Genomic DNA, 27,386 nt, shown 5'->3' on the forward strand with positions numbered 1-27,386 from the left:
AGTATCTCTCAGTACAGTTTTATTTCTGTGAATTCAGGATGTACTTTTTCCCCATAGAGCATAGTCAGAATGCTTTGCCCTGGGGTTTGAGTTTGAAGTGCTATATCAGATACTTCTCTTACTTATACATCTTGCCATATTTTTAACTTCCTTAAAGTTAAAAGCACCTTGATATATTTATTTTCATTGTGAGGAAAAATTGCCTTCATATGCTTGGATCACTGAAAATGTCTGTTGGGCTTGTCCAGTCCTTAACAGACATTTGAATGTACTCATCACCATTGGGACTGGAGTTCCATGCTGTGACTAAGGAGTTCTGCCAACATTGTTTCAAAGGGCTGCTTGCAAGTCTTAAGTGGAGAACAGATGGTTACTGACATTGCAGTTGACAGAATATTTAGCTACCAAAAGTTTGGGAAAAAATACAAAAAATTCTATTTTCAGCCCACTGAAGTCTTTTGATTTCTCAATTTAGCTCATTAGCATCTTTTTCCATATGCTTCCATGTAATCGTAGAGGAAAACAGTTGCTTATTTAGGAGTAGAAAGGTATTGGGTGATGGACTCCTTTTTGTATTCTGCCAGCACATAGATCAGGCTTAACTGCTGCAGGTATATTGTTTTTTGAAAATATGCTGTGCCCAAAAACATCAAATGTACCCTCTGTTGCACTTGACAAAAGTGTTTGTACTCACAAGCATTTGAGTACTTGCAAAAGTACTCACACAGTAAAACAGGAAATTTAGAAGGGAAGTCAGGATATGAAAGACATTGCTTGAAAAAAAAAAAAGTTGTTTTAGTTCAGATTCTTTAACAAAATTAATAAATACTGACAATCTGTAATAAGCTGCTGGCTAAGTGTTGAAGTACTAAATGAGTTTTTAATGACTGCAGAAGAAACATGATGACTTTATAAAGTCTCATTCAGCTGCATTAATTGGCTTCTTGGTTTTGAATACATGAAACAATGGAATCTTTCAAGGCAATGCATCAACTTACGACTTTTTGTTCTGGTTCTAAAATATGAAATCTTTTGTGATTGATTCATGCCTCAGCAATTGAAAGAACATCTCTTAGGTTCAGTATATACAATACTTTGCGTGTTCTATCACTTCGGGCAGCCAGCCTGTTTTAAGGCAGTCTGTTTTATTAAGAACATAGTGCTTCTGTATTGGATTATGGATTCCATGTAACCACATCTTTACATAGTTCATTACTTTTAAAAATATTCTTCTGACATGTCACGTATGTAGTGGTTAATAACTGTAATCTGGTAAAAGTGAGCATTTAATGTCAATTGTGTATGTGTACATTTTTTCTAGTAGGCCAGAAAATAACAATGACTCTAGAATAAATAGTAACATTTGCAAAATGAATGACCTTTGATGTGTATCACTCTTTGTGTTTGTGGGGTGAAAAAGTAGGATGAAATTGGCAAGTGTTGGTTTTAGAGGCATTTCAAATTAAATTATTTGGGAGAAGCAGGTGAATAGAACTTCTCCTTGATTATTCTGAATCACTTCGTAATAATACAGCGTGTATTATCCAGGATTTTTAAAGTAAATTCTGTGTAAATGTTCTCAGTCCTAACACTATAATTATTTTTGGTTTTTAGCAAAGTCTGAAGAAAGCTGGGAATCCCCCAAACAAGTTAAAAAGAAGAAAAAAGCAAGAAGGGAAACGTGAATTTCCTGAGATGGACATGTGTTGCTGAATATTGTCATGAAGATTATGCTGTTTATGCAATAATTTGTGAACATGTACAGAATTTTATATAAATTTCAAACAATTTTTAAAAACAGAACTGCTGTGAACACAAACATCTTTAAAAAGGAATCAAATGAAAGTAACTTTATGATATAGCAAACTGAACATGCTACATTTGAAAGACATTCTGAAGAGTCTGTTTTTCCAACTTTTGGAGAGAGATCTTAATTTAAAAAAAACTGGTTTTACAACACAGTGCCCTGTTTACAACAGATTATACTCTCATCTACAGCTGCAGATAAAAGATTAATTTCAAGGAAGGGTTTTCTGTAAAAATAATCGTCTGTACAATAGTGGGTGTTTCTTGCCTCTCTTATGAGTGATGCATTAGAAGCACAGAATGTCAACCATTTGAATTTGTTTCATGCCTAAATCAAAGTGCTTTGATTAAATACATAATCTGCCATATCTTTACAGTAAATTGGTTAGCAAATCTGCTAGCTATTGCAGGAATCACAAGTGCAAATCATTAACCATTTGTACAGTCAGACCTTCACGGTTTATTATATGAAGTTAACACAATAAAACTGCTTTGGGTTAAAAGTTTGAGAATGTGATTTGAGACTTGAGTATGGTTCATGAAGTTATTTTTTATAATGTCTATTACCTTACTTGAATTATTGAAGATAACAGTATATTTTTAAGAATGCAGTAATGTGCATAAAATTGGTTTGCTTCTTCATTCCCTACGGTTCTTGGTTGATTCAGAATCCTATCTAAAACCTGTATTCTTTCAACTTCTAAACTCATGGAATGAACTAAAATTAAACATTTCCTTCCCCTAACACTTGTTAACTTGCCATACCCAATTCTGTTGTCTGTATTACTAAAACTCTGAACAAAGCAAAGTGATTTTTTCACTCATAAATTATTTGGATTTCAGAGATATGTTGGAGAACTGGAGTAGCTTCAGACAGCTTTAATTGACATTGTCAAAAACAGTTATCAGGAACACATTTTTTTACTGCCTTAACCTGTAGTATGTCGAATGTGTCTAGACTTCTGGACAGGAGTTAGTGTTTTTATATTAAAAAAAAAAAATTATGCAAGTAAAGCAGTTGTAAAATAAAGACCATTTCCCACTTGAAACTGTTAATTGAAATGGCATTGAAGATGTGTTGTCATTTTCAGGCACTGTAATGACGTGGTATTGAACTGGAGATGTGTTTGTGTCTGTAAGGTACATGCTCAGCCATGTACACTGTAAATAGCCTTTATGAAAATTGGTTTGATAAGGATGGTAATTAACATCACCTGGTAAGTTCAGTTAAAGAGTCAGGATTCTTTTCAAATGATTGACTTCCGGTTTTGTGGCACAAACAGAATTGTTAACAGCTATAACCCGTGGTACTCATCAACAATCATGCTCTTACTGTACTCAACTGCAGTTGGACACTATTGCAAAGCAAGAGCAGATAATGCAGCAAGCTGGGTTTAATTGTACTGAAAATGCGCCTGCTAATGGAGAGCTTTCGTAATAAATGGGTACTAACTTGCACAGGTATTAACTCCTGTATATCAGGAATGTGACACTCTAAATTGATTTGTTAAAATAAATTGAGCATATTGACAGTATTGATTTATTTACTGGGAGGGAGTAATGTTTCAGAGTGATATTTGTCATGATTCATGTAAAATAAATTTAGAACTGAACTACAGCTTTTCAATGAGTATCTGGAGGTAAACATGGAAAATAGGATATTATGAAATCATGCAGAGTCCTTTGCATGTAAATAATATTATAATTTTACTTGTCTTCATAGTAAAGGTTGAAAAATAACCTTTGAATTCAGGTTTTTAATGTATGTCCGAAATCTGTTTTCAACCTGTGTGTTATGCTAAGAGCCTCTTCATAGAAAATACAAAGATTTTATGTAATGAAAGAGACTGCCCCCAAGGACTTTCACTGCATAAATTCTTTTTTTTTTCTCTTAAAAATGAAATTGGTGATATTTCTGGGTTAGTCAAATAGCTTGTCATTCTGGAAAAAGAAACAAACTAGCTAAAACATAGGAACCCTGCTAACTAACTGCTACTGGGAAGCAGGGTCATATTAAATACATAGCCTTCCTTTCAAAATGTTGTTACCTATTTAGCAGCACCTCTTACTGTTTTCTTCATGTGCAGTTTCAATGTCTTAGAAAGCAAAACTTGCTTTATTTGACATTCATTAAAGAGGTAGTAACTATATCATATTGTCTATAAATAGAAACTTGGTTATCTATGTACTGTCATGTTTCTATGATTCAAGCAGTGGTTAGTCTTAATGATACACTGAATCCAGGCTTTGGTACTTGGATAGAGCAAAAAACACCATTTAAAGAAACTTAAATCATTTTTTTTTTCTTTTTTCTTTGGGTTTTTTTTTTCTGTTGTTGTTGAATGCATGGAATGGTTTCATAAATCCAATATGTTGTTTTTTTCTAAATACTCTGGAATTATTTGTATGTGTAATTTAAACTTGTGATGATGTGTAATTGGATAGTCATGGCATATTTTTATTTCTTTTGTGGGGAGGGAAAGGTGTACAGAATTCATGTGTGCTTGTTACAAAGGTAACTGTGCATTGGTTTGGAGGGGGGTGAAAACTGTATTTCTGATGCCCTTTTAAAAGTCTAAAGAAAAAAGTGCAAGTGAAGAGCACTACCTTTAATATTTACTAAGAAAGAATGTACATATTAAAAGCATTTCAAAATTTATAGAAATATTGCTAGTACTGTTGTGTTGTAACTGAATTGTATCTCATTTGAAACTGCCCTATTAATAGTTCCTAGCCATGGGATTTTCCTGTGAATGAGGCTTTTGAAAAGTGCACACATCAGAGTACATGGTTTAAGCAGGTTTTTGTCTGTTATTAATCATAGTTGTGCCTTTAACTAAACTAGGTTGCCAGTCAAGATTTCAGCTGTTAAAAATTGCAGGTCTCTCACAGACACCTGTACCTGTGAATCTTCTCAGTGTTCAGTGTGACCACTGATTAAAAATGAGCAGTTCTGTTTTTTCAGGCCAGTACTGAAAGATTTCTTCATTGTTCTGCTGTAGCTGGAAGGGAAAAAATCCTGAAAATTTAATTGCTTCTTAAAATATTCTGCTAAAAATATTTTACTGTTAAAATTCTGGGTGAATTGCTTCATTTAAGAGCAAAGAGCATCAGCAAAATGAATTGGCGGGGGGGGGGGGGGGGGGGGGGGAAGCACCAGGAGGGGCTGTGTGACTGATAGTTCTTAACTTGAAGGTCATGTGGCAACACAATGGATTTTGCTCGCTGCAGGACTAACAGAGCTGCTGTTAGTTTGGATGGACGTTGGGAGCAAGGTGGGATGATTTCTGTTTTTTCATGGGTGGGGGGTGGGAATTACTGAATTACTAAAACTGACCTCTGTAGTGGGTCCCTTCAGTTGAGGGAACTGTTGAACTTCTGCTCTTTTGAATTTCTGGCTGTTTGTACCAAGCTGAAGGTTTCTGGTTCGCTGAAGACTGGCTTCTTAACTGAGACTGTGTTGTCCTTAATGTTGGTGTATTCTGAAAAGTGCGTTTAAAACTCTTAACATGAAGCTCATGGTTTCAGGATTTCATACAATACTCTTGAAAAAAACATGCTTAGGAACATCTGCAGCTAAAACCAAGCACATTTTTTGCCTTATTTGTAGCATTAAGTGATCCCTTAACTTGGCTCAGTATTTTAATGCAGTTCATAACTTCCATTTCCTTGGCCAACCTTACCTATGTAGCTAACAAATAAAGTCATGCCTTTAGCTATGTCTGCAAACAAAGCTTGGGATGGGAGAGAATTCGTCTCTGTTGTGATTCTGTAACTTGGACTCACTCTCAGGCAGCCAGGCTTTAATATGTCTTTTGAAGAGGCATGGCACCCAGGAGACCAGTGCCGAGTAGGAGCTGTATCGACTGCTGTCCCTCTGCTGCTGAGGGGCTGCACATGTATCTAAGGACATGTGCAAGCTCTGCTTCTGCTTTCAGAAGTCTTCAAGGCACTGTGAAAGATCGGTAACCTCACGTTTTCACCTGTTCACCGAGGCAGCTAGTAAATGTGTAAAATACCTGCAGCCATGGCTGAAATTACTGCAGTGTTAAGTGTTTTTTGAGAAGGGACAGATTCCAGGGAAAGCTTCCATGGAGGGTAAAGAACCTAAGGCGTGCTGGGACTTTTTCAAGAATGCTCTTCTGAAAGCACAAAATCAGTTCCTCCTCTTTAGAGATAAGGGATGTAGGAGGAGCAAGAGCCCCCTTGGCTTAACTGCAAGCTTCTGAGTCTGCTCAAAAGCAAAGCATTCCAGAGATGGAAATGTGGATAAATACTCACTGAGAACTATGTGGACATTGCCAGGGTGTGCAAAAATGCAGTTAGAAAAGAAAAAGCTCAAATTGTGTCAAAAAATACAAGATAGGGTTCTTTAGGTGCAGAAACAAGCAGAAACAGAAGGCAAATACTGTCCTGTTGATAAACAGGACAGGAGAATTAGTCACTGGCAATGCTGAAAAGGCAGAGGTTCTCAACACTTCCTTCACCTCTGTCTGCACCAGCAGTGCTGGGCCCCTGGCCTTGGGACCAAAAACCCAGGCTGCTGCAAACACAGATCCAGCAGTGTCAGTGAAGGAAGAGTGGGGGGTCAGTTATTACAGGAGCTGATGTTGCAAGGCTGCTCTCCATAATCTTTGGAAATTTGTGGACTTCATGGAATGTCAAAAGACTGAAAAAGGATAATGTACCCCCATCCACAAGAAAGGCTTAAAGGAGGATCCAGGGAATTTCAGCCCCATCGGTCTTGCTTCAGTCCCTGAGAAAACTATGGAACAAATCCTTCTGGAAGCTATCACAAGTCAGATGACACATGGGATTGGGAAAAGGCAACACAGATTGACTAAGGACAATTTGAGCTTGACAACCCGGATCACCCTCTGTGACAAAGTAACCTGCTCGGTCGATGTGGGGTGGGCAGTGGACATTGCCTGCCTGGATTTCTCCAAGGCTTTCAGTATGGTTTCCCACAGCCTCCTCCTGGAGAAACAGATGGGCTGTGGTGTGGATGAGTGCTCTGTGTAGTGGTGGGACCTGGCTGAGAGGCGGCACCCAGAGGGTGCTGGTCAATGGCTCCTTTTCAAATGGTCAGCGTGGCACGGGTGGGGTCCCCCAGGGATCGATGCTGGGCCCAGCGCTGTTTAATATCTTCGTAAGTGATCGGGAAGACGGGATCAAGTGTACCACTTGATGAAGTTTCCCAATGATACCGAACTGAGTAGGAAAGTGGACACTGTGGAAGAGAGAGCCATCCTGCAGGAAGATTTGGGTAGGCTGGAGAGTGGCTAGCAAGAATCTGATGAAGCCCAGCAAGGGCAAGCGTAAGGTCTTGCACCCATAAGGGAAAACATAACCCAGGTGTGCAGCACGGGCTGGGATCTACCCAGCTGGGGAGCATCTCTGTGGAAGGGATCTGGGGATCCAGGTGGACAATCAGATCAATAGGAGCAAACAGTGCTGTGCTGGCACAGAAAGCCAACGGGATGTTGGGCTGCATCCACAGGGGCATCACCAGCAGAGATCAAGAAGTCATTATCCCACTCTGCTCAGTGCTCATCAGGCCACGCTGGAATACTGTGTTCAGTTTTGGTCCCTGCTGTGCAGAAAAGATGTGGACAGGCTGGAGAAGGTCCGGAGAAGAGCCACAGACTGGGAAGTCTGTCCCAGGGGCAAAGGCTGAGAGAACTGGGTTTGTTCAGCCTTGAGAAAAGAAGACTTAGGGGAGACCTCATCACCATGCTCCACTATTTAAAGTGAAGATGGAGACTCCCTTTTTACAAGAAGTCACATGGAAGAGGCAAGGGATAATGGGTACAAGTTATTCCTGAGGAGGTTCCAATTGGACACATGAGGAAAATTTTTCACAATGAGAACAATCAGCCATTGGAATAACCTCCCCAGGGAAGTTGTGGATTTCCCCAACACTAGAGATTTTTGACATTTGGCTGAACACATTGCTGGGCTGTCTTATCTCAACTGTGCTTTTGCCAAGAAAGGTTGGATCAGATGTTTCTTGTACTGTACCTTAAGAAAAAAAGCAATGGCACGACCAAATGCCATAAGGCTGGCCAGTTACACTACTGTATTGAGTGCAGTAGAATTACAAACAGAAAACTGACTACTATAAAGTTCTACGTGACTGCTTGCTACCTGTCTTTCCATAAGTGGTTTGGGTTTTTTCCTGTGATATACATAAAATGCATCTCAAGAATTGTATTTCTGTCAACCAAATTCTACAGCTATCAAGGTGATTTTCTCCAGAAGTTTGAGGCTTTGACAGGCCCATGTGTTCTTCAAAGAATCTACTGCTTTAGGTTACTGCAATGTTAAACAGTATCCTTTTCATAAGCACCACCATGTGGTTTCTGAATTAAAGAAGACTGTAATCCATCAGTGATAATGTGAGGTAGAATAAAACCTATAAATTCAGTAATAAAAAAGGCTGTAGTCTTGGCCCAACTGAGTTTTGTCAGGGGCAATTTAGGACAGGGCAGCTGCCTCAGGTGCCTGTTTCAAGTCATCTGTTACAAGTAACGCTGTTGTGCCAGCATCATCTTTCATTTGACTTTTGAAGTATGTTGTTCCAGTTTTGTGCCTTAGTTACACTGGCTTTTAAGCTTGGCTGCAAATTTAAGAGTCTTTCAATCGCTTTAAAACTCTTTCAGGTTAAACTCTCTCTCCATGAACTCTTGTCTGCATGGTCTGAGTAGCCACTTCAGGAAGAACCGAATCTGAGATTGCGCGGTGACTCTCGCAGAGCAGTGGCCAACACCCAGCAGCAGCAGTGCCAGCTCACCGTCATCCGTGCCTGCCCTGCCCCTCTGACTGGCCTCCAGCAGGCACAAAGGCGGCTCTTAAATCAGGTGAGGGCTGTGGCGGTACTTGAGAGCTATTCTCACTCCAGCTGGCTCTCTGGTATTTCTGCTCTAAGTCAAGTCTGCGGCCTGCGTAGAGTAGGGTTAATATTGGTGTTAAATTAAGTATGAGACTTGCACAGTTGTCTTTAACAGGTGAGGGCCCACCTTCATAGATACCATCTGTCACCATCATGCCTGGCTGATTGTTTTTAAAACACTTTAAAATCTTAATCATAGTGGATATTTTAAATATTTTCTCCTTTTTTGCTGGAATTCTTTTCTGCATTTTCCAGGGATGGAGGTTCAAACAGCAATCTGCTCTGAACTAATGTGATTAGTTAATTTTTTTTTTTTTTTTTTAAGGAGAACCTGTCTTTTTAATAAACAAAAATAATATTACTTGGACTTGACCTGGGTATTGAACACTTCTGAACAGTAGTACTAGTAGTAAAAACTATTTAAGTGCTTTTCTGGAGTGGGCTCAGCACTTGATAGAATTGAGCTGGCAAATCAATACTGTGCTATTTTATATTCGTGTACTACAGACATGCAGTTCAAAGTCATCCAACTCATGCAGCCTGCTGTTAACTGTGGATCTTCTTTATGAGGTTTCAGGAGCATGTCTGTTTCTGTGAGCCCTTAGCAGGCAGGCAGAACAGCAAATTTAGTGACTGTTTTTGTAATGATGAAAACACTTTAACTTGTATTGCCTTGAATAAAAAAAATACTTTGTAGAGATGCATAATTGAAGGGCTCCAAATCCTGACACAGGTAGTTGAGAGGGTTTTACATACCCAAAGGTTGCCATGTGTTTTGGATTTCTGCAATCACATCATGTGAATGCCAGACTATGGTCAAACTTAGTCAGAAGCCGTGTGTGTCACATCAGAAAATAACTTTTTGCCTGTTTCACTTTGAGGCAGAACATCAGTTGTGCAGCGCAAGATCAATATGGGAAACCAGGATTGCAAGTGCTTCACTTTACATTAATAATTCCATCTAAAAATCTTGGCTTTGCACTAGTATGCCACTGGAATTTGTGCCACCAGAGAACATTGTGCTGGAACACATTTTCTTATGTGAACGCTTAATATAATGTTACCATCTCCTGAGAGCACCACACGTTATCTTTCACAGAGTGTTTCACATGATACAGTTTGAGGCTCTAAACACTTTAGACTTAACCATTGCAAATATTTCTTGAGCAGTCCACCTCAAAGAAGATATTTTAACTGAAGTTTAACTGAAGAAAGAATTCCTAATTGTGAATTTTAGTTCTTTTTTTTTTCTTATGGGAAATCAGCAGCTCAGCCCTGCTCCAAATGAAATGAGCTATCAGCAGGGTGTTCTGTCAGGGCTTTAAGGATGTCTCCATCAGCATCAGCGTGGTAAAACTCTCTGTGAGGGGTGCTGTCTTACAAATACGAAGCTGTGCTATGTAGCAGTTAAGTGGTTTAAAGGCTCATATATATTAAACATCAAAAGGGAACAGGAAGAATGTGCAGATTAGCATTTTCAAACCACGTTTGGGTTTGGAGAATGTAGTGTTGGTGATCAGTGATTTTTCCATTAAAAATTAAAAGAAAGTTCTCTCCAAAGTGACAAATGTGTATCATTTTGGTCTGCAGAGATGGGGTTTCTGAATGCTAATACTAAACCTCTGGTATTCCAAAGGTTTATACACAGGTGTTTGACACCAAATGAGTTACAGTGGAGATGATGAGTTACAATTGTGTCTTGACTGCAATTACACTTTCTCTGTGCCTTTACTAATCCATTAGTGAATACCACTGTGATTTGGGACATCTCTGCAATGCTGGCTCAGTCAGGATTTCCCAAAGTTGCCTAAGGCTATAATCAAACATGTCCCGATGAGCATGCCTATAAAATGCTTTACAGTCACAGTATAGTAATATACATTGATAACCTATATTGGAACACAGCAGAAAGCAGTGTGACTATGAGACATGCTTTTGAAGTAATATTTATACTGCACTTGGAGATCAGCTGGCAAGTAATGCTATTACAGTAGAATTATATTGGTATTTATTATGTGATTTACCATACAAAAAATTAATATTAGAGATATGACTTAAACAATCAGTGTTACCTCTGGCATTAGATATCTTAGGAGGACATTTTGGACAATGTAATGAAGAGAAGCCAAGAGTATTTTTGGTTCTTATAATTAGGGGAATATTGGCAGCCTTGATCTTTTTTTTCTTTAGAAGAAACAATATAAAATATACAGTATTAGCTGCAGTCTCATCCTCCACACACATACACATGGTACTGGTGGCTCCATCTTATGTAGCTTTAAATCTAGATTTCCTAGCTGCATTTCCTAATACATACAATAGGTTCATAAATTGGAATAAACTTAATACAATTAAACTTTCTGCACCATCAGCACTGTACAAAAGTGTTTCCCTTGCTCTTGAAGTAGTAATACCATCAGTGCTGTATCTCTCCACTTCATGAAGGACATACCACAGACCTGTAATTACTTAGAGCGTATATGAAAGGTTACACTGCATGTACAGTACTTGCAGTCTGCCTCTGCAGAAAAAGGCACATATTGGCTGTGTTTGAATTGCTATCATAAGCTCAGCAAATCAATCATCAAGGGGATTGAGGACAGACAGCTGAAGGGGACAAACCCAGCTGATATTTTCACAGTAGAAAGCCACCAGCTCCTATGGCATGCTCTGCAGGCTTGGCTGGAAAGCAATTGATTTCCATTGGTGACTCCATAATAAGCTGTGGATGGGTAAACAAGCAGAGGATGTGACACTGTGAGAAAGTTAAGTGGTTTTTTAGCATAGAAAACAATACATGTGAGACTGGAAGTTTCCATAATGTTCCAGAGGCAAACCTCTGTCTGCAGTGAACACTGTGGAGAACTGGATATCATGTCCTGGAGTTTGCTCAAGAGTCCAGCAGACTTGGAAGAGAGCAGGAAAAGAGGGATAACTCCACAGATATTCAAAGTAATGAGGCTGATGCTTTTCGCTGCTTTAAAGTTGGTGGTGGCTCGAAGCTCCAGATTTTGGCACGTTTGGCTTAATACACTAAAGAAGAAAGTGCACCTGGGGGAAAGTCTAGGCAGGTCCCCAGGTAAAGTGGTGAGTTACTGCTTGAAACCTGACTGGCATCTGAAAATCTGAAACTGGGAAGTGTTTGCTGTGTAAGTTACAGGCAGTAATAAATTACAGTTATGGAAGATGTGTTGTCTTAATTCCTCTTGACTGCACTTAAAATCAGTATTGGTTCTCAAAAAAATAAAACAAAACACAATTTATCACTACACTGAGATTGTTGATAGAAGACAAAATGATCATGACTTCTACTAGATATAACCAACAAAAATCCAAACAAGTATGTAAACAAAACATGCTTGATGATCAAATCGGGGGAGGGGGGAGAATATCTACATTCTTTTATATTAAAAGAAAAAAAAAGTGATTTTTTTAAAAGAGACGGGAAAACCCATAATCGCATAATGAAGAAGGGAATTAAATCTGGCAACATTCCCAGTGTTGAGCCATACTCAAATGAATCCATAAATTAAACATTAACTAATCTAACTAATGGAACTAAAAGGAAGTAAATGCTATTTGATGTATATTAGCTTTTCTTAGAAGGTTTGCCTCTCCTATCAATCAAAGACCTGTGACCTCTCTGACTGCAAACTCAACACAGTATTAAAAACTGTCACTGAGATTTCCTTTGCTCAAGCAATCTGGCAAGCAGCGAGACTGCTGGCAACACAACAACCGATTTATCCAACAGCCCTGTCTCATCCTTGTGTGGTGTACTTTATGTTCTATAATTGGCTACAGATTATGGATAAAATGTCCCAGTCAGTTTAATACGGTGTCCAGCATAAGGATTCAGGCCAAAAGACCAAAATATCTCCAAGCATGACCTTCCACTGGGTCGGTGTAGTAAAAGGCCAAGTGTAAATCTGGGGATGTTTTAATCTGAGGAGCGAAGAGGAGTGGGAATACAATCCCAATACTGCATCCATTGATTAAATGAATACTGTTATATCTGATGCCTGCAGTTTTAAAGGCTTGTACAAAACTGTCTAGATCCCCACACCGTGAGAGAAGCAATAAACATACTTAAAGGACTGAAAGCAGTGTCTGAGGAGCAGAAAATTAATTTATCAAAAAGACTTGGAGAAGAGTTTATGTGGAGTAGAAATTACTAGGATATGAGGTGCTAAAGGGCTCATTAGCCTGGTGGAGGAAGAGATTATGAGTTTCAGTTGGATACAGGACCCCTGCACCTACCAATGTCATTGATAACAGTTGCAATTAGTGGTGATGTCTCCACTTCTCAGTATTTTCAGGCATGCTGAGCCAGCAGGGGAAAAGCCAGGAGAACTAAAGCTATTACAGAAATTTACAGACTTCCCAAGGCAAAAGGAGAGAGTTCTTTGTTGTTAAGGTACTGGCAGAATCAGGCTGTAACTCCAGTGTAAACATCTCCTGCAAGGCAAAACGTGAGCCTCTGGCAGCCCTGTGCAAAAGTGCTTAAGAAAGAACAGCATGGGCAAGGGAGAGGAGAATGGGAGTGGACACAAAAGAGCCACGTACTTTTGGAAGCAGGAACTCCATGTTGGAACAGATACACCTCTGAGGAGACTGCAGCCCATGGAAAGTAAATTGTATCTGAGGAAAATCTTCAAGAACATGTTACCAAATTGCCAATCTATTTTCCCAGCCTATTTTTGAGGTTTCTTGCAAATGTTACTGGTGATTTCTTCTCAACCAAAATGTTAAAATTTATCTGTGAGGCTGGAATGAATGATAAGGTTGGAAGAAAAAATAATCTGAATCTCAGTGTACGCTAGAATTCACTACCCTTCTTGTGAGTCCTATTATCTTCAGAGTAAAACTGAGAGGCTTTCAAGTCAGAAAAGGGGAAAAAGAAGGATGCAGTAAAGCAAGCTTTTCCTCGGAGGACATTTGAGCTCTTGGCAGGGCAACATATCAAAATATTTTAATGACGTGTTTCTTAAAACCAGCAACTTTAAAGTAGAATTATGAAGCTGTGGCCCAAAGAAGCTAGAGTAACAAATACACTTTACTATTGGGAATGAAAATATGTAAGTATATCAATTTTCTAAGATATTATAATCACTATATTCTATAAGACAAATCATGACAAAACATCCCAGCAGTGAGCTAAAAAGTTCCAGGCATTTCTCTCAACAATTTCTAAATATTTAAATAGAACTTTTAAAAGAAAGAAGAAATAAAAAAAACCAAAACACAAACCAACCAACCATTTGTTGTCCATTGACTGGTGCTGAAACACAAGAATTTGACTAGCTCTGCAAGCAGTTGCACATCAAGCTGTGTCATTGCAATGGCTTTCTTTACAGGCTCTGTGTTCTGGGTTGTAACATGCTGGAGAAAAAATACTGTTCTCATTCTGATCCTTTTTACACAAACCAGGGGAATGAATGACCACTTGAATCCAATTTGAATCACAGCAGCAGTCCTATTTGATTGCATGTTGGCCATATTTGTGGTAGAGGGGTAGTGTCTGACTTTTATTGGAGGCTTTCTTCTTTTAGAAAGCTCAGGTGGTTTTTAAACTTCATTGCATTACATATTTCTATAGCTCTGAATACTTGAATCATTTACAGCCATCCTGAAACATAGATTCTGGAGCAAGCTGAACAAAACGACTCTTAAAATGGTTCTTTACTACAGTGAAAGTCATTTTCCCAAAGTTGTCATCTTCCTGTGCCTGAGGACAATTCCCAGACCTTGGTTTCTCGACAATGTTTAACCATTTTCTTATCTTGTCTTAACTTAGCCAAATACAAAACAATTAACAATGCCTTTGTTCACTCTGGAGCACGTGGCTAATCCTGCAAGCAGAAGATGTGATTCCCTTGAGCTGCCCTTTTGTTCATGTGCTGTAGGCAATGCTGGGCAACAATGTAATTGAATTATTCAAAGCCCGTTGAACTATGCGGCACCACTTCTGTGGGCTGTGAGTACAGACAGAAGGTGAGAATCACAGACAGTTTGGAAGCCAACTGTCCTCTTCCAGCAATCTTGTTCAGACAGGAATTCAAAGGGTTGGGAAGTACCAGTAACCAATTTTAGTGAGCACTAGAAAGCACAAGAAAATGCTGAATGGACCAGAGCATCGCTGGGCAGGAGGTAGAAGTTGTCCCTGCAGTGAGAAGATCGGGGGGAGACATGGGGAATACAGGAGCAGAAGCAGGGCACAGACTATACTGGGTTTTGTTTAACAGCTTGCAGCACAGAGAACAGTTGGCAATGCAGCAAAGTTGGGCTGTGTCCCTTCCCAGCTGGCTAGCAGAGCTCTCAGGGTGTGCTGTGGGGAATGAGTGGCTGTATGAACTGGATTTAGTGATTTACAGCTCCACTGTGGTAAGGAGAGGCAGGCAGGAGCCATGAGCCTGCATTTCTTTTCTGGATACATCCCACAGCCTTCACACTGACCAGCGCCTGAGCAAGGGTGTGTCAGCCCTTGACCCCGTGCAGTGTTTAATTTCAGCATTGAATGCTCTCTTGGAAAAACTTCCTACGATATGGATCCCACTGGAAAGATTATCTACTTTTTCAGCACAGCAAAAACAAGTGCTTGTAAGGAAGCTGTTGATTCTCTTGAGTTTGTCTCGCTTGCTGAGCAAGACAGTGATACCAGTCTTGTTCAAATTTTGATGAATAAAGATGACAATCTTGAGTATCTGTTTTATACCTCTGGGAACCTTGAAAAACTCAGGTGTCATCCAGTTCAGAAGTTGCCCCTGTTGCATCTTAAATGATCTTCCACCATCAGGGTGTAAGATCAGGTATTCTGGATTCACAGGCACCTCTGTAACAAGTGCTTGTCATTTCTTGTTTTGTAAGGCAAAGTGCGAGACATGGAAGTTTTACTTACAGAGGCTGTGGTTGAGGAGGGTCGGTATCTGTGGCAATTCTCAGGCTCTGAAGCCTCCCCACTACCAAAATCTTGCCAAGCAAACCAAACCAAATACAGCTAGTTATAAATCAGGAGCGTGACATGAAGCCTGACATTTCCTGATCTTTCCATCAGGCCTTTTGAATGGAAATTGATAATTATACAGGAAGCTGCTCTGAAGTGATTAGTGTTTCCTGCTCATTCTTTCTTCCTTTTTCTTCTGAGAATATGGAGGTTAAAGCCATTGATGGGAAACTATAAGCAAAAGCAGACATGCAGTTAATTTCTCCTTACAGAGACAAGGGCTGTGCTGGAGAATATCGTAAGCAGCAACTGCCTCTCACAGCTCCAGAACCTGGAGTTCCTCCTGCCCAGCTGCTAAAGCCCAGCTTGTTGTGCCCATCCCAGGCTGAGGGATGCAGCTGCTGCTTTCCCGTTTGCAGGCACAGGACCCCAGCAGGGACAGCTGCACAGATGGCCACAGACAAGGTGCTGCTTTTATTTGTGTGTCCTACATGAAGGACTCACAGAAGACCCAAGTACAGACAGCCCAGCTGGTCCAGCTTGATGCTTGCAAGTGAATAACACCCACCCACCCTCTGATCACTCACTGATCCCCCCAGCAGCTGGCACTTGCTCCTTACAGCCCCCCCTGCCCAGTGTGGAGAGTGGAAACTACATAGAGAGATAGTGAGCAGGCAGTGTTTGGCCAGACTCTGCACAGGACTGACCTCTTTTATACACCTTTCTGTCTGATCCTCCCTGTGCTCCTTCCTGATCCCCCGCCTCTAATTATTCCCTCCCCTTTGCTCCTTCATGTTACAAACATATATTATAATACTGGCTTCTCGCAAGTATAAAGGTAGATATTATATAATGTTAGAAATGCTTTTTGCTGTGTGGATGTAGTTTTCCCTCTTTTTAGCAAGAATGTTAGCAAGTGTGAGCAAGTAAGATAACCTCCAAGCGAACAGAGGATGAGGCCCGAGAAGCTGCTGATCAACACTTTGTCCAGGGAACAAAGGGGCCCAAAGGCTGCTCTGCCCGGAGAATGGGGGGGCCAGGGGGCCCCAGAGCCGCTATCACCGCTCCGCCCGGGGGGCAAAGAGGCCAAAGGTGCAATCAGCCCTGACTGTCTGGGGAATTAAGAGGCCCACTCAACTATCAACTCTCACCTAGCGAGCCCAAGAATCAAAAGAAATAAAACCGCAAGGCAGAAGAATACGCATGCTCTAAAAAGGCGGAACCAAGGAATGGCCATGCAGAACAGCTCCTGGAAAAGTTTGAATATGCATAAAGAACAGACAGTAAAAATGGCATAAAAAGGACTATCCTCGAGCATCAGGTGTGTTCTTGGCAGAGCGCCAAGGCACCCGGCCGTTATCCCTTTGCTTTATTTTATGTGTCTCTTATTGTCTTTATATTTAACCCTTTAAATTCTCACAGGAGAGTGAACCTCGCTTTTCACATTCACAATCCCCTTCCTCTAATTATTCCTTCCAAAGTTTTGTAGACTCCCCTTCAAATACCCCAAACCCTCCCGTTCTTCTTGTTTGCCCCTTCTTATCAGTTACAAACTCCAAATGACCCTGTCGAAAGCTCTTCAATGGCCCATCAATCAGTAACCTGAGACTTTGGGTTTTATCATTGTCTATCTTGTCTCTTTTCCACCAGATTTGCATGTGTGTGCCCTTGTTTGTGGAATCCCCCTTAATTTATTGCCACCTTTGCTTTGAAAAGGTCAAGTCCTTGGTCAATAGATCTCATGAAGCAAATGCTCTTACCTTCCACAAGGTATGCCTATGCAAAGGTTTCATCGCTAAATTTCCTACTCTCTGGTACTAAAGGGACAAGGTCTCTCAGGGCTACGTCGAGATAGTCCAGACCTCACGGGTTGTGATTTTCCTTTGGCCAGCTGAATATTTGTTTTGTCTATACTGATGTTTCATTTTACAAGAATTTTACTTTCATATTTGAATATGAATCTTGAAAATACTTGGCTTGTGCATAGAATCCAGTCAAAATTATAAATTCAGTGCCAAGTGGCTTTTCTTTTTATACACAAAATCCCTGCCAACCCCCTGAAAGTTTTATAAGGACAAACTAACAACAGAGGTTATGTAAAGTTCCTACTTAAAGTATTTTTAATTTAATTTACTATAGTGGCTTTACAAGTAGGGATAAAGCATAGTTAGCAATGTTCCTCTGTGCCAAGTGAGCTTTTATCTTGAAGTTCCTGTTCTGTGCAGATGTATGTATGAAATAATGAAGAGCCCCAAAGCAACCATATAGGGAAGCATTGGAGTACTTTTCAATGTTATATTTTGATGATAAATTGTGGAATTTGGTAGCAAGCCAAGTTGGATGGCAGTAAATAAATTATGCTTAGGGTCAGGGTAGACATACAGACATCCTGACAGGATTTTCTTCATTATTTCATCTAGAGGACAGTGCAAGCCTCAAATAATAAAACATGAAAAGTCAGCTGCTTGGTAGGAAGTTTAGCTCAAATCTGCATCAGTGCTTGAATATGCAGGACGGGGTCCTTCTTCCTAATGCTGTGTGTCCTCCCACCATCAGGGCACTAACTACAGGTAGCGGCAGTGATCTTAATGTTACCTTTTATATCAGTTACACGAGGAAATTCCAGCCACCCCAACAGCAGCAACTTTGGGAGCGGATTAGGAGGGCACTGTGAAAGAAAACAAATGTTCACAGCTTCAGAACTTGGGGTAAATTCAAAGCATTCCATTACCTCCTCCGATAATATCTTTCCTTATAGAGAAATAGAGTTTATTTCTGCCACTCAAGAACTGCGAGACGAACTACAAGCTTTGCCAAGGAAGCGCCGAGCCAGTTCGCCCTCACCGGGCTCATTCCAAGCGCAGCCAGCGCGGCGGGGAGCGTCCTCGGAGCTCGGCCCTGGCCGGGCACGGCCGTGGCCAGGCTGCCAGCCCGCTGAATTCTCTGGACTTCGCATCCCGAACCCCTCCCGTGCCTAGGCGCGGCTGCTCCGCGCTGGTGCTGCGGACGCAGGTGTCCGCAGGGCCCGCTGAGCTCCCTCCGCCCCCCGGGCTGGGGCCGTCCCTCCCGGCGGGCGGGACCGAGAGCTCGGCCCGGCCCCAGCCCGGCCCCGCCCCGCGGAGCGGCGCGGACAGAGGCGCGGAGCCGGAGCCCCGAGGAGCCGCGGAGATGCTGAGCTCGCCCTGGGCGCGCTTCTACTCCAACAGCTGCTGCCTCTGCTGCCATGTCCGCACCGGCACCATCATCCTCGGCATCTGGTACCTGGTAAGCATGTCCCTCGCTGCGGGCGCTCGGCTCCGGCTGCAGGGGCAGTCTGTGAGGGGCTGCTCCGTGGATGGGGATATGCCGATGGCAGCAGCTCGGGCTGCCCGGGCGGGTTTCGGAGGGAGCCGCGTTGTTACAGCAGCGTAATGCGCGGGCAGCGCCGCGCTTCCCGCCGCGCATCCCGGCGGGCACAGGCACAGGCACAGGCTGCTGCCTCGGCTCTGCCGAAACTGGGGCATGGAGCATGTGCGTGTTCAGGGGTCAGGGCAGCGGGGCTGGGCGTACAGTGCGCGGGCAGGCTCGGCAGGGTCTCAACCAAAAAGCTGTTTGGGGATTGAAAATGTGATTCGTGAAGACCCCTGGAGTGAGGATTTCCCCCCAAACTTCCTGGCGGTGCGTCTCAGGCCGGGGCTGGCTGCAGCACACGGGCCCCGCCGGTGCATTAGTTCCAGCAAGGCTGCCCGGCCCCTGGCCATACCGCGCAGAAAGTCATGTTTTATCATCTCTGGTCGCTGCTTCATGAAGCAGTCGGGTGTTCTTGTCGCTGCTGTCCCCTGTGTGGCAGGTAATCGTTCGGCAGTAGTGTTTTGGGCGGCGTGGTAGGGAGCTGAAACCTTCCATGCGTCTGTTCGCAGGTACTAGAAAGACATCTTTCCTCTTCCAGGATTACAGGACGTGAGTGAGGAATTGACCCTGGAGGCTCCAGGGTTACCATCAGTAACCAAAGGCTGCTTGGCACCCAGTTATTTGGCCTGGGGAAAGACTCGGTGAGGAGGAGCCACATTAAGCCCTCGTTCCTCTCAGACAATTGCTTCTCCATCGCTTGCAATGTAGGAAAAGCAGTTTTCCCAGAGCTGGGCCAGCCATAGTCGCGGGGTTTGCAGAATAAAAAGAAATCTTTTTTTGCTGTACGTAACGTAGATGCACTTCTCAGCCTTCTCAGCCTCCTGTTGGTGTGAGGAATCAGTCTCCGTGTGATGGCAAGGCTGTTCAGAGCTGTTTACCAAGCATCATTTTTCAAATGATTGCAGACGGAAGCAGATTAGACCTGGGCTCATTTGCTAACTACTGAAATTCCCTGCAGAAGCAAGTGAAAAATGCAGGGCTGGCCTCCACTATAGGACAACTCATTAAATAAATTCAGCCAGTGTAATAAAAAAGCTAGCTTGACATTTATATCCTAGAAGTCATATAAAATGTTCTATGTCCTGTAAAATACATATTTCACCACTGAGAAAATTGTGCATTAGTTGAACCATTTCTTGGTCCTGGTTTAATAAAATATGGTTAATGGCAACATCCACTGCCTGTAGTATCTACAATACTGACAGTATTGAAAAAGATGCCTCTCTTTGCCTGGCTGCAGTGAAGTTTTGGTAAGTTGTAATATGACCTGAAAGCTTTTGAACATTTCTTCTAGGGTGCTTATTATTTCTTTCTGCCTTCAGCTGAATGAAGCCTTTTCACATTGGCTCCACAGAGACAGGGATACAGATATTTTAGCTGGTTCAGCAGACCTAAAGTTATTCGAAGAAGAGGGAAGTGCATCACCTGGGCTTGGATACAAAGAAAAGCCTGATAGCTTTTTAGACTGTTATCTAATCTGTTATTAACATTTAAATACCAGTGGGCCAATTTCACATAGTATTTTACTGCAAAATCTGTTTTGAAATTTCCTTTCCTATGAGCAGGTATTTCCTGATTTACACCTCTTGCTTCTTTTGCTTTCATAACTTTTTCATGGTGGATTTCTAAATTACTTCAAACTGATACGATACACATTTCTTTCTGTGCTTTCTTCTCTATTGCAAGTATTTGAATTTTAAATTTAATCAGTAAGAATAGATATTTAGATGCATGTAGATAATAAATGCTAAACCTTTTTGATCACTTATTATGTTAGGAAACAATAAGTAAGGAAGGAGTAGCTCCTTGAATGAATGGCCCTGGTTGGAAGGTGTGGTTGACAAAGTCATATACAAATAGTTTTTTTTTTGGCTCGGAAGAACAGTTATGGTTTGGTTACAATGTCCTATTGAGGGTTTACATAAAAAAAGATGTTGTCCTAGTGGCATTTTTTTTTTCTGCATGCATTTTGGGTGATTGCGTTACTCCAAACCACATGTGACCTATGAGCATTACCTCGAAGTTCAAACAAAAGCCCCCTCTGATTTTTTGCCAGACCAACATGTATTCTGTATACTCTTTGCCATTATTCTTTAGAGGAAAGTACTTGAGGAAATCCATCAGCCTAGAGAATGAATAGTTTCCTTGTTGCTTTTTCATTTCTCACTGCCTGTGAAGTGTAAGTTTTATTAGTTCTGTAACCATGAATACAATGCTTCAGTAGTAGATGCAGCTAAAGAAGCTAAAAACAGTAGCTTAAAAGTTTCGGCAGATTTTTAACACAACATTTTCACATGTTGAACCAGTTTTGAGTTAGTATAATTTCAGGAGGCAAAATTTAATGTCTGAGTAAATGTGGAAAAATAGTGTCTGAGATGGAATTCATCTTCCCATAGCAACCCTCACAGTGCCGTGATGTGCACTCGGAGCTGAAAAGGTGTTGATAACACACCAGTGTTTTGGCTACTGCTGAGCAGTGCTGGCACAGCATCAGTGCTGTGTCTCAACATTCCACCCACCCAGCAATAAGCTGGGGGGATCTTCAGTTTTAATGTTTTGACTGGGTGTTTGGGGTCCTACAAATAGTGGAGAGAGTGGGAAGCTGGGTTTACATGGAGTCATCAGTGCTGCTGTTGAGGACGCTTTCCCACAAAAGTAAGGGGCAGGAACAGTGTGCTTTTCCAACACAGGCAGAGCAGCCACAGACACTTGCAATGGTCTCATAACGTATCAATAGCTGGTAAATAAATATTTAACTTTGCTCTATTTTAGAACATAATGGATCTCAGAATACTAATGTTTCTATAGTTCTTGTGTTTCAGTAGTTTCTTCCTGGTAGAGCCATTGGTACTACATCTAGAATAATACAACACACCGCTGCGTGATATTGCAGTGTAGCATACATAATGCACTGTACATACTTTTTTCACTGAAGTACCTCAGTGCTCAGTGACAGTAACTTGTATAGGTTGGAGTAGCCAGGGGAAATTTCCTAAACAGAATATCTAATTAGGTTGCAGAATAGCCCACGCTTCAGGAACTGGTGTGTTGCCTTGGGGAGAAAAGCTTAACAAGGGGGTGCTGCAGTGTTAAATAGAAACATTATGCTGAGGATTAAAATGGCAGTAATATGGCTGCCTGGGGGTTAATACTTATTTCAAAGCTGAGGACCAGTTTGGTTTGGCTGGTTATTAATTTTTGGGGTTTTATCTGTCTGAGATGGACTTTACACTTCTCTGTATTATAACATGAAATCAGAGGTCACAATAGTAATGCAGAAACATTTTGGGGCACAAAAGTCTTACAAGTGTTGTATTAAAAAAAAAAAACCAAAAAAAAACCCCAAAACACATGAAATTAGAAAGTCACTTCCAACAGCTTAGTTTTGTCACTGTGCTGTTCAGGGCAGTGGCAGTGCTGAAATGAGCCAACTTCAGTTCTGATCTCCAGTGGGTGCTGGAGTCCAGGGCAAAGCTGGCATTTCTGTTTCTGGGTGACCCAGTCAGTGCTGGTGAGTCAGAATAACAACACCCCTGTCAGTGACAGCATTTATAAACACAGTGTGTCTTCTTCCTGAGGAAATGGACTCCACTTTCCTTGTCTGAAACACAAAGAAGGAACAGCATCAGATAAGCTGACAGTGTCATGGAAGGATTTTCCACTCTCCTGGCAGTGGCGGTGGGGTTTCTGCACACCCTGAGGATCCACTGACACCATCTAGGATAATAGGAATTCTGATTATTTCTGATGGACTTTGGTGAGGAGAAGATGAAATTTTAAGGTATCAGTTCAAACAAATAAACAAAGAAAGAGCCTTTGTTTTTGAGCTCTGTGTGCCCAGTGCCTCCTGCTACCTGCCTCAGTGCAGCAGTGCCCTGGGCTCAGGCCGCTCCTCCCCTGGTCTCACAGTCCCCTGGGAAACCCAGGAGCCATTGCCACGCCTGGGGAGCTGCTGCCCTCCCTCTGCACTCCCTGAGGCCCTCACACTGAGGGGCTAAAAATAAAAACTAATGGAAGGCTGAGAACCTTTTATAACCACAAGTTATCGAGTTGTGTGGCTCTCTGTGAAGGATGTGTGGTAAGAACATAAATAGAGCAAGCCGAAGTTTTTAGCTAGGGTAGCTTAAATGTTTGAGCTGCTATTTGTGGAAAGCTCAGCATGAATTGCTAGTTGTGACATTCCAGTTCTGGATTTTTCTGAATATACTGTCGAAAGCATGTCTAATATCTGTCTCTGTCCCAGTAATTTTTAAATAAAAGGATTGAATCCTAATGATGAAAAAATGTACTGGTAGTAGACTTACATTGTAAGCAAAAGAAGAGCACAGCATGCTGTGGTCTCACTGATTTAAGGTTGAACACCCTGACAAGATCAGTAGAGTGCACTGGATCTGATGTCAAAAGGAGAATGAAGATATGTATTTTGTGACTAGGCCATATTTATGTCCTGGTCTTTTTCAAGCCTCATGCAAAACAGCATGTGTGGCAATGTGCTTAAATACCAGCTAGGAGATTTCAGTAATCTTGGCTTACTTGGCAGGGGGTAGAGATCAGCAGTGACTGCTCATGTAAACAAAATATCCCTACACTGGATCCTTCCAAGCTGCTCCGTCTGCACTCCTGCAACCTTTACACTGGCTGAGACTACTCACATCAGCAAACTGTTGTAAGTGAGGGTCTCTTGAAGAGGGTGTAGAGGCCCTTTTAGGGAAAATAAATTCTAAGAAGAAGTTCTTAATTATTTTCAAACCTGTGAGAATCAGGAGATTCTGAAAACTGAAAAAAGGACTGAAGTTGTGAAAAGGGCATAATTGCATGATTATAAAGCCTGATGTGTTATCTCAGTGCCAGGTTGTGGGAATTTTAGTGAATACAAATATGAGGCCTTGTGTTTTACTTAGAAAATTAGCTTGCTTTGTTTTTATATGGAATGAAGTGGGCTAAAAATAAAGGATTTTCAACGTCATGTCTGCATGAAGGGTCATAGTAGCCAGCTCACTGAAGGCCCAGTTCCTTCGTATCATCCAGGGATGTTGCTTCTTGTGTTGTGCCAGTGTGATATGGCTGGGGGTTGGGTCAGATTATCCTGCGGGCAGCAGGAGCTTTACCACCTCCAGTGACAGTCCAGTACTGGTGGCACTGGGGAAAGAAGTCTGGCAGAATGGGGCCTGCTGTGGATTCCCCAGGTGGTTGCCCCTCCGTGGCCCAGACCTGGGCTGTATATTCAGGGAAAAGAGCTGGGTGGTGCCAGTGACATCCTAATAATTCCCACCCCTTGGTAGGAGATGTAGTGTCAGCAGCACGAGAAATTTCTCCACTAGCAAGTGAAGGTGTCATAATGTGAAATTACTTGAGATTCCCAATTCTTCTAATAGAAATGGCTGAATTGATTAAATATTTATGTCCCAAGTGCTATGTCTATAAAATGATCATTAGTTTTCCTGTTGTCTGTACTTCCCTTCATAAGATGAAAGACAAGATTGTGGAAAAAAAGTAGTAACATTCCCCAGTAACTCATTAGACTCTTCCTGTGCACATGCTTGCTTGTTGAGGAGAGTGGAGAGAAAACTCGGAATTCATTATGAATAAAGAAAAATATGAATCTAACTTTCAAAAGCTTCCCTGATGATTGATGTACATGTTGAATATCCAACTGAGACTGGAGTCAGAGGAGATTCAGGGTATGTGCTTTTGGACTGGATCACATCCATTTCATTATCTTCAAGACCAGGGGGAAAAAATGACTGATTCTGCACACAAATATCTGCTCGGGGCCTGTATGGCATTTTCTTAACAAACTGAAAGCACATGTATGCATTCTAGGTGTGTCATAGCAAAGAATAAAGACCAATAATTATTATTATCATGAAAAAAATGATCTTATGTGAACGACCTTCTCAATAACCACATTCTGATTGTAACTCCTGTAGAGATACATTGTTAAATAACATTAACAGTTAATAGCTTAAAGAATGGCATCAGGAGACTCCTTAAGGAATTCTTCCCTGCTATGCACAAGCCTCGGTTGGTTTCTGCAGTGCCGGATCTTATCTTAGCTCCTTTCTCCAATGCATACTTCAGGCCCTCTTCAGTTGAATTACAAAATAAAGGAACGTATGGGAGGAATTTAAATTGCACAATCAATAAGATAGCTTGCAAAGAGCCTAATCACTCACCTCGGTGTGACAGAATCCATCCCTGAACAGGCCAGAAAGTTTATCTGAGCAAAGGATGGGTTCGTATCCCAAGTTACCTGTGATTTCTCTTCTAGGTGAAAATAGCCAGATCTGTGTGTTTCCTGTGCTGCAGAGAGAAGTAGAAGCATCATTTTATTAGTCTGTCTCAGACTCTGTCATACATCAGTATGACATTAAAACATTTATTAAAAATGTTCTTTCTTGCAAAAACCTTGTAAGTCACTGGAGGGATAAAATTTCTTGTAAGTGTCTTTTGGGCAGCCCTTGCACTTACTGAACTGTTTATTAGTCTGTAACACAACACAAGGATTTATGAAAATGTCTTTAAGCTCTAATCCCCTAACAGGCGTTTTTCTTATATCCCCAAATACCATAGTAGGATATTTCACAGAGTGTGTAATCATTGCAATGCAGCTGATAATCTGCATCAGTTGTCTCAATAATGGCACAGTTGTCTCATCTAATCAATACAATTATCAACTCAGAAATTGCAAACCTTTGTAAAATACCTTTTTTTTCTTACTAAGGCATTCAGTTGGATAATAAATTCCCTCCAGTGAGAAAACAGATGGTTGGTTGTAAGAGGAGCAAAGTTTATATAAATTATTGTTGAAGGAAAGAATCCCATTAAGAGTTCAGTATGCTATAATTACATTTGGGTTTTTATACAAAAAATCATGAATATATTTATAGAAAGGAGAGGAGGTATTATATTAATCAAGTAAAATGTGTTTGGAAGTTCTGTTGAAGGTTAATATGTATCTCCTAGTGAGCCAGAGGAGAACACATTAAGCTTCCTAAACTGATCGTTGATTAGACTGACGTCAGTGAAAATGCAATTAGTCTTATATATTCTTGGACATATGGAACGGATGTTGCAAAATAGCCAGGAATTAATTTCCTTGATTGCTTTCTTTTTCTCTTGTTTTATTGTGAGGCTTATGCTTTGACTGTAAAACTCTGAAAGTTTAAAGTGGCTGAGGCTTGAAAACGTGCAGGGTAATTTCTGGGCTGTTCTTCAGCAGGGCTGGAGGTTTAAAGCCCCAAATCTCCAAACAGCAGAATAAGAAGCAAAAATGCACGCTTGTGTCTGAAGGTGTGAGAGAGTGTTCCTGGTCGATGTGAAATGAATCTGCCAGGGAGGCATCACTGAAGAATTAATATGGACTTGAGCCTAGCACACTGTTCCGGGACCTCCTGTGGGTCAGCTCTTTTTCAGGTGTCTGCAGTCAGCTCAAACTACTGTCATCCTGGTACTCAGCCTTGAAAGGGGTTTTGAGAGTGCTGTGACTATTTTTCATTTTGTTGCTGGTGTGTGCTGAGCAAGGTCTTGTTCTATCCAGAGATATATTAAGCTACTTAAAACAGACAGGACAAATACTTTTGGCAGAACCACAGGTTTGTGGGAGATTTTCACCTTGGAGAGATGCATTTCCTAACAGTAAAACAGCTGTGGCCAGACAGACAGGATACATGTGATTGTGTTCTTTACTATTTCGGTAATTATCTGTATTGTACCATCCTTCCACTTCCTTGCATAACTAAATCCCGGCCTTGGGTTGCAGAGTGCTTCAAGGGTGCACTCACTTGTATGGCTTCTGTGGATATTGCTTGTGGGGGCTACATAAGAGTAATGGATCAATGGTTTGGTGTGTTTTGGTGTTGGTTTTTTGGCTGTTTTTTTACTGAAGTGGTCACATGTGGCTTGCTCTCAAAACTGGAGCACAGTCCTCTCACCAGTGCAGTGGCACATGTCCAAAGAGGCTGGAGGGGACTCTGAGCACAGACAGCGCTGTTGTAGGCTGCTGTGGGTAAGACACACTGTGCTGGCCAGGGCCAGTGGATACCTGGGCAGTCCAGCCGAGGTAATCAGCTACAGCCGTGTTGCCTGGCCCATCCTCTGTCACAAGTCCAGATCTGTGCGAGCTGCCACAATGCATATCCCAGTCACATTTTAGCAGGTCTGCCCTCAGCCTTTCACAGTCACCTGCAAGGCTCAAACATGGATTTTTGTCAAGGACAAATGCAGAGACCAAACAAATCCCAACTGACCAGCTGAACAACCCTTTTTCTAATAAGTTTTTATTGCATACCATTTCTTTGCTAGTTCTCCACTGCATCCTGAACCAAGATGACCTTTAGGAGGAATTGTCAGTTG

General features: G+C 41.5%; 2 protein-coding genes and 1 long non-coding RNA gene across 3 annotated transcripts in view; 2 read left to right on the forward strand and 1 right to left on the reverse strand.

Moving 5' to 3' along the window:
• MTDH (metadherin) overlaps positions 1–4,465 on the forward strand; it is a 34,400-nt gene extending 29,935 nt beyond the window's left edge. The window contains exon 13 of the mRNA XM_032129985.1: positions 1,615–4,465. Coding sequence (XP_031985876.1) covers positions 1,615–1,685 — 71 coding nt within the window. The 3' untranslated portion in view covers positions 1,686–4,465. The remainder of the gene's footprint in view (positions 1–1,614) is intronic.
• LOC116453976 lies at positions 3,695–18,731 on the reverse strand. The gene is made up of 3 exons (XR_004243980.1): positions 18,237–18,731; positions 5,144–5,288; positions 3,695–4,808 (listed from the first exon to the last, which is right to left on the reverse strand). It is a non-coding gene; the product is annotated as an uncharacterized LOC116453976 (long non-coding RNA).
• Positions 18,732–18,740: 9 nt separating this feature from the next.
• The window catches only part of LAPTM4B (lysosomal protein transmembrane 4 beta), a 61,746-nt gene continuing 53,100 nt past the window's right edge, over positions 18,741–27,386 (forward strand). Inside the window, exon 1 of the mRNA XM_032129996.1 lies at positions 18,741–18,905. Within this exon, the coding sequence (XP_031985887.1) occupies positions 18,810–18,905 (96 nt within the window). The 5' untranslated portion in view covers positions 18,741–18,809. The remainder of the gene's footprint in view (positions 18,906–27,386) is intronic.

The sequence above is a fragment of the Corvus moneduloides genome, chromosome 1 (genome assembly GCF_009650955.1).
Source record: "Corvus moneduloides isolate bCorMon1 chromosome 1, bCorMon1.pri, whole genome shotgun sequence".
Classification (NCBI taxonomy): domain Eukaryota; kingdom Metazoa; phylum Chordata; class Aves; order Passeriformes; family Corvidae; genus Corvus; species Corvus moneduloides.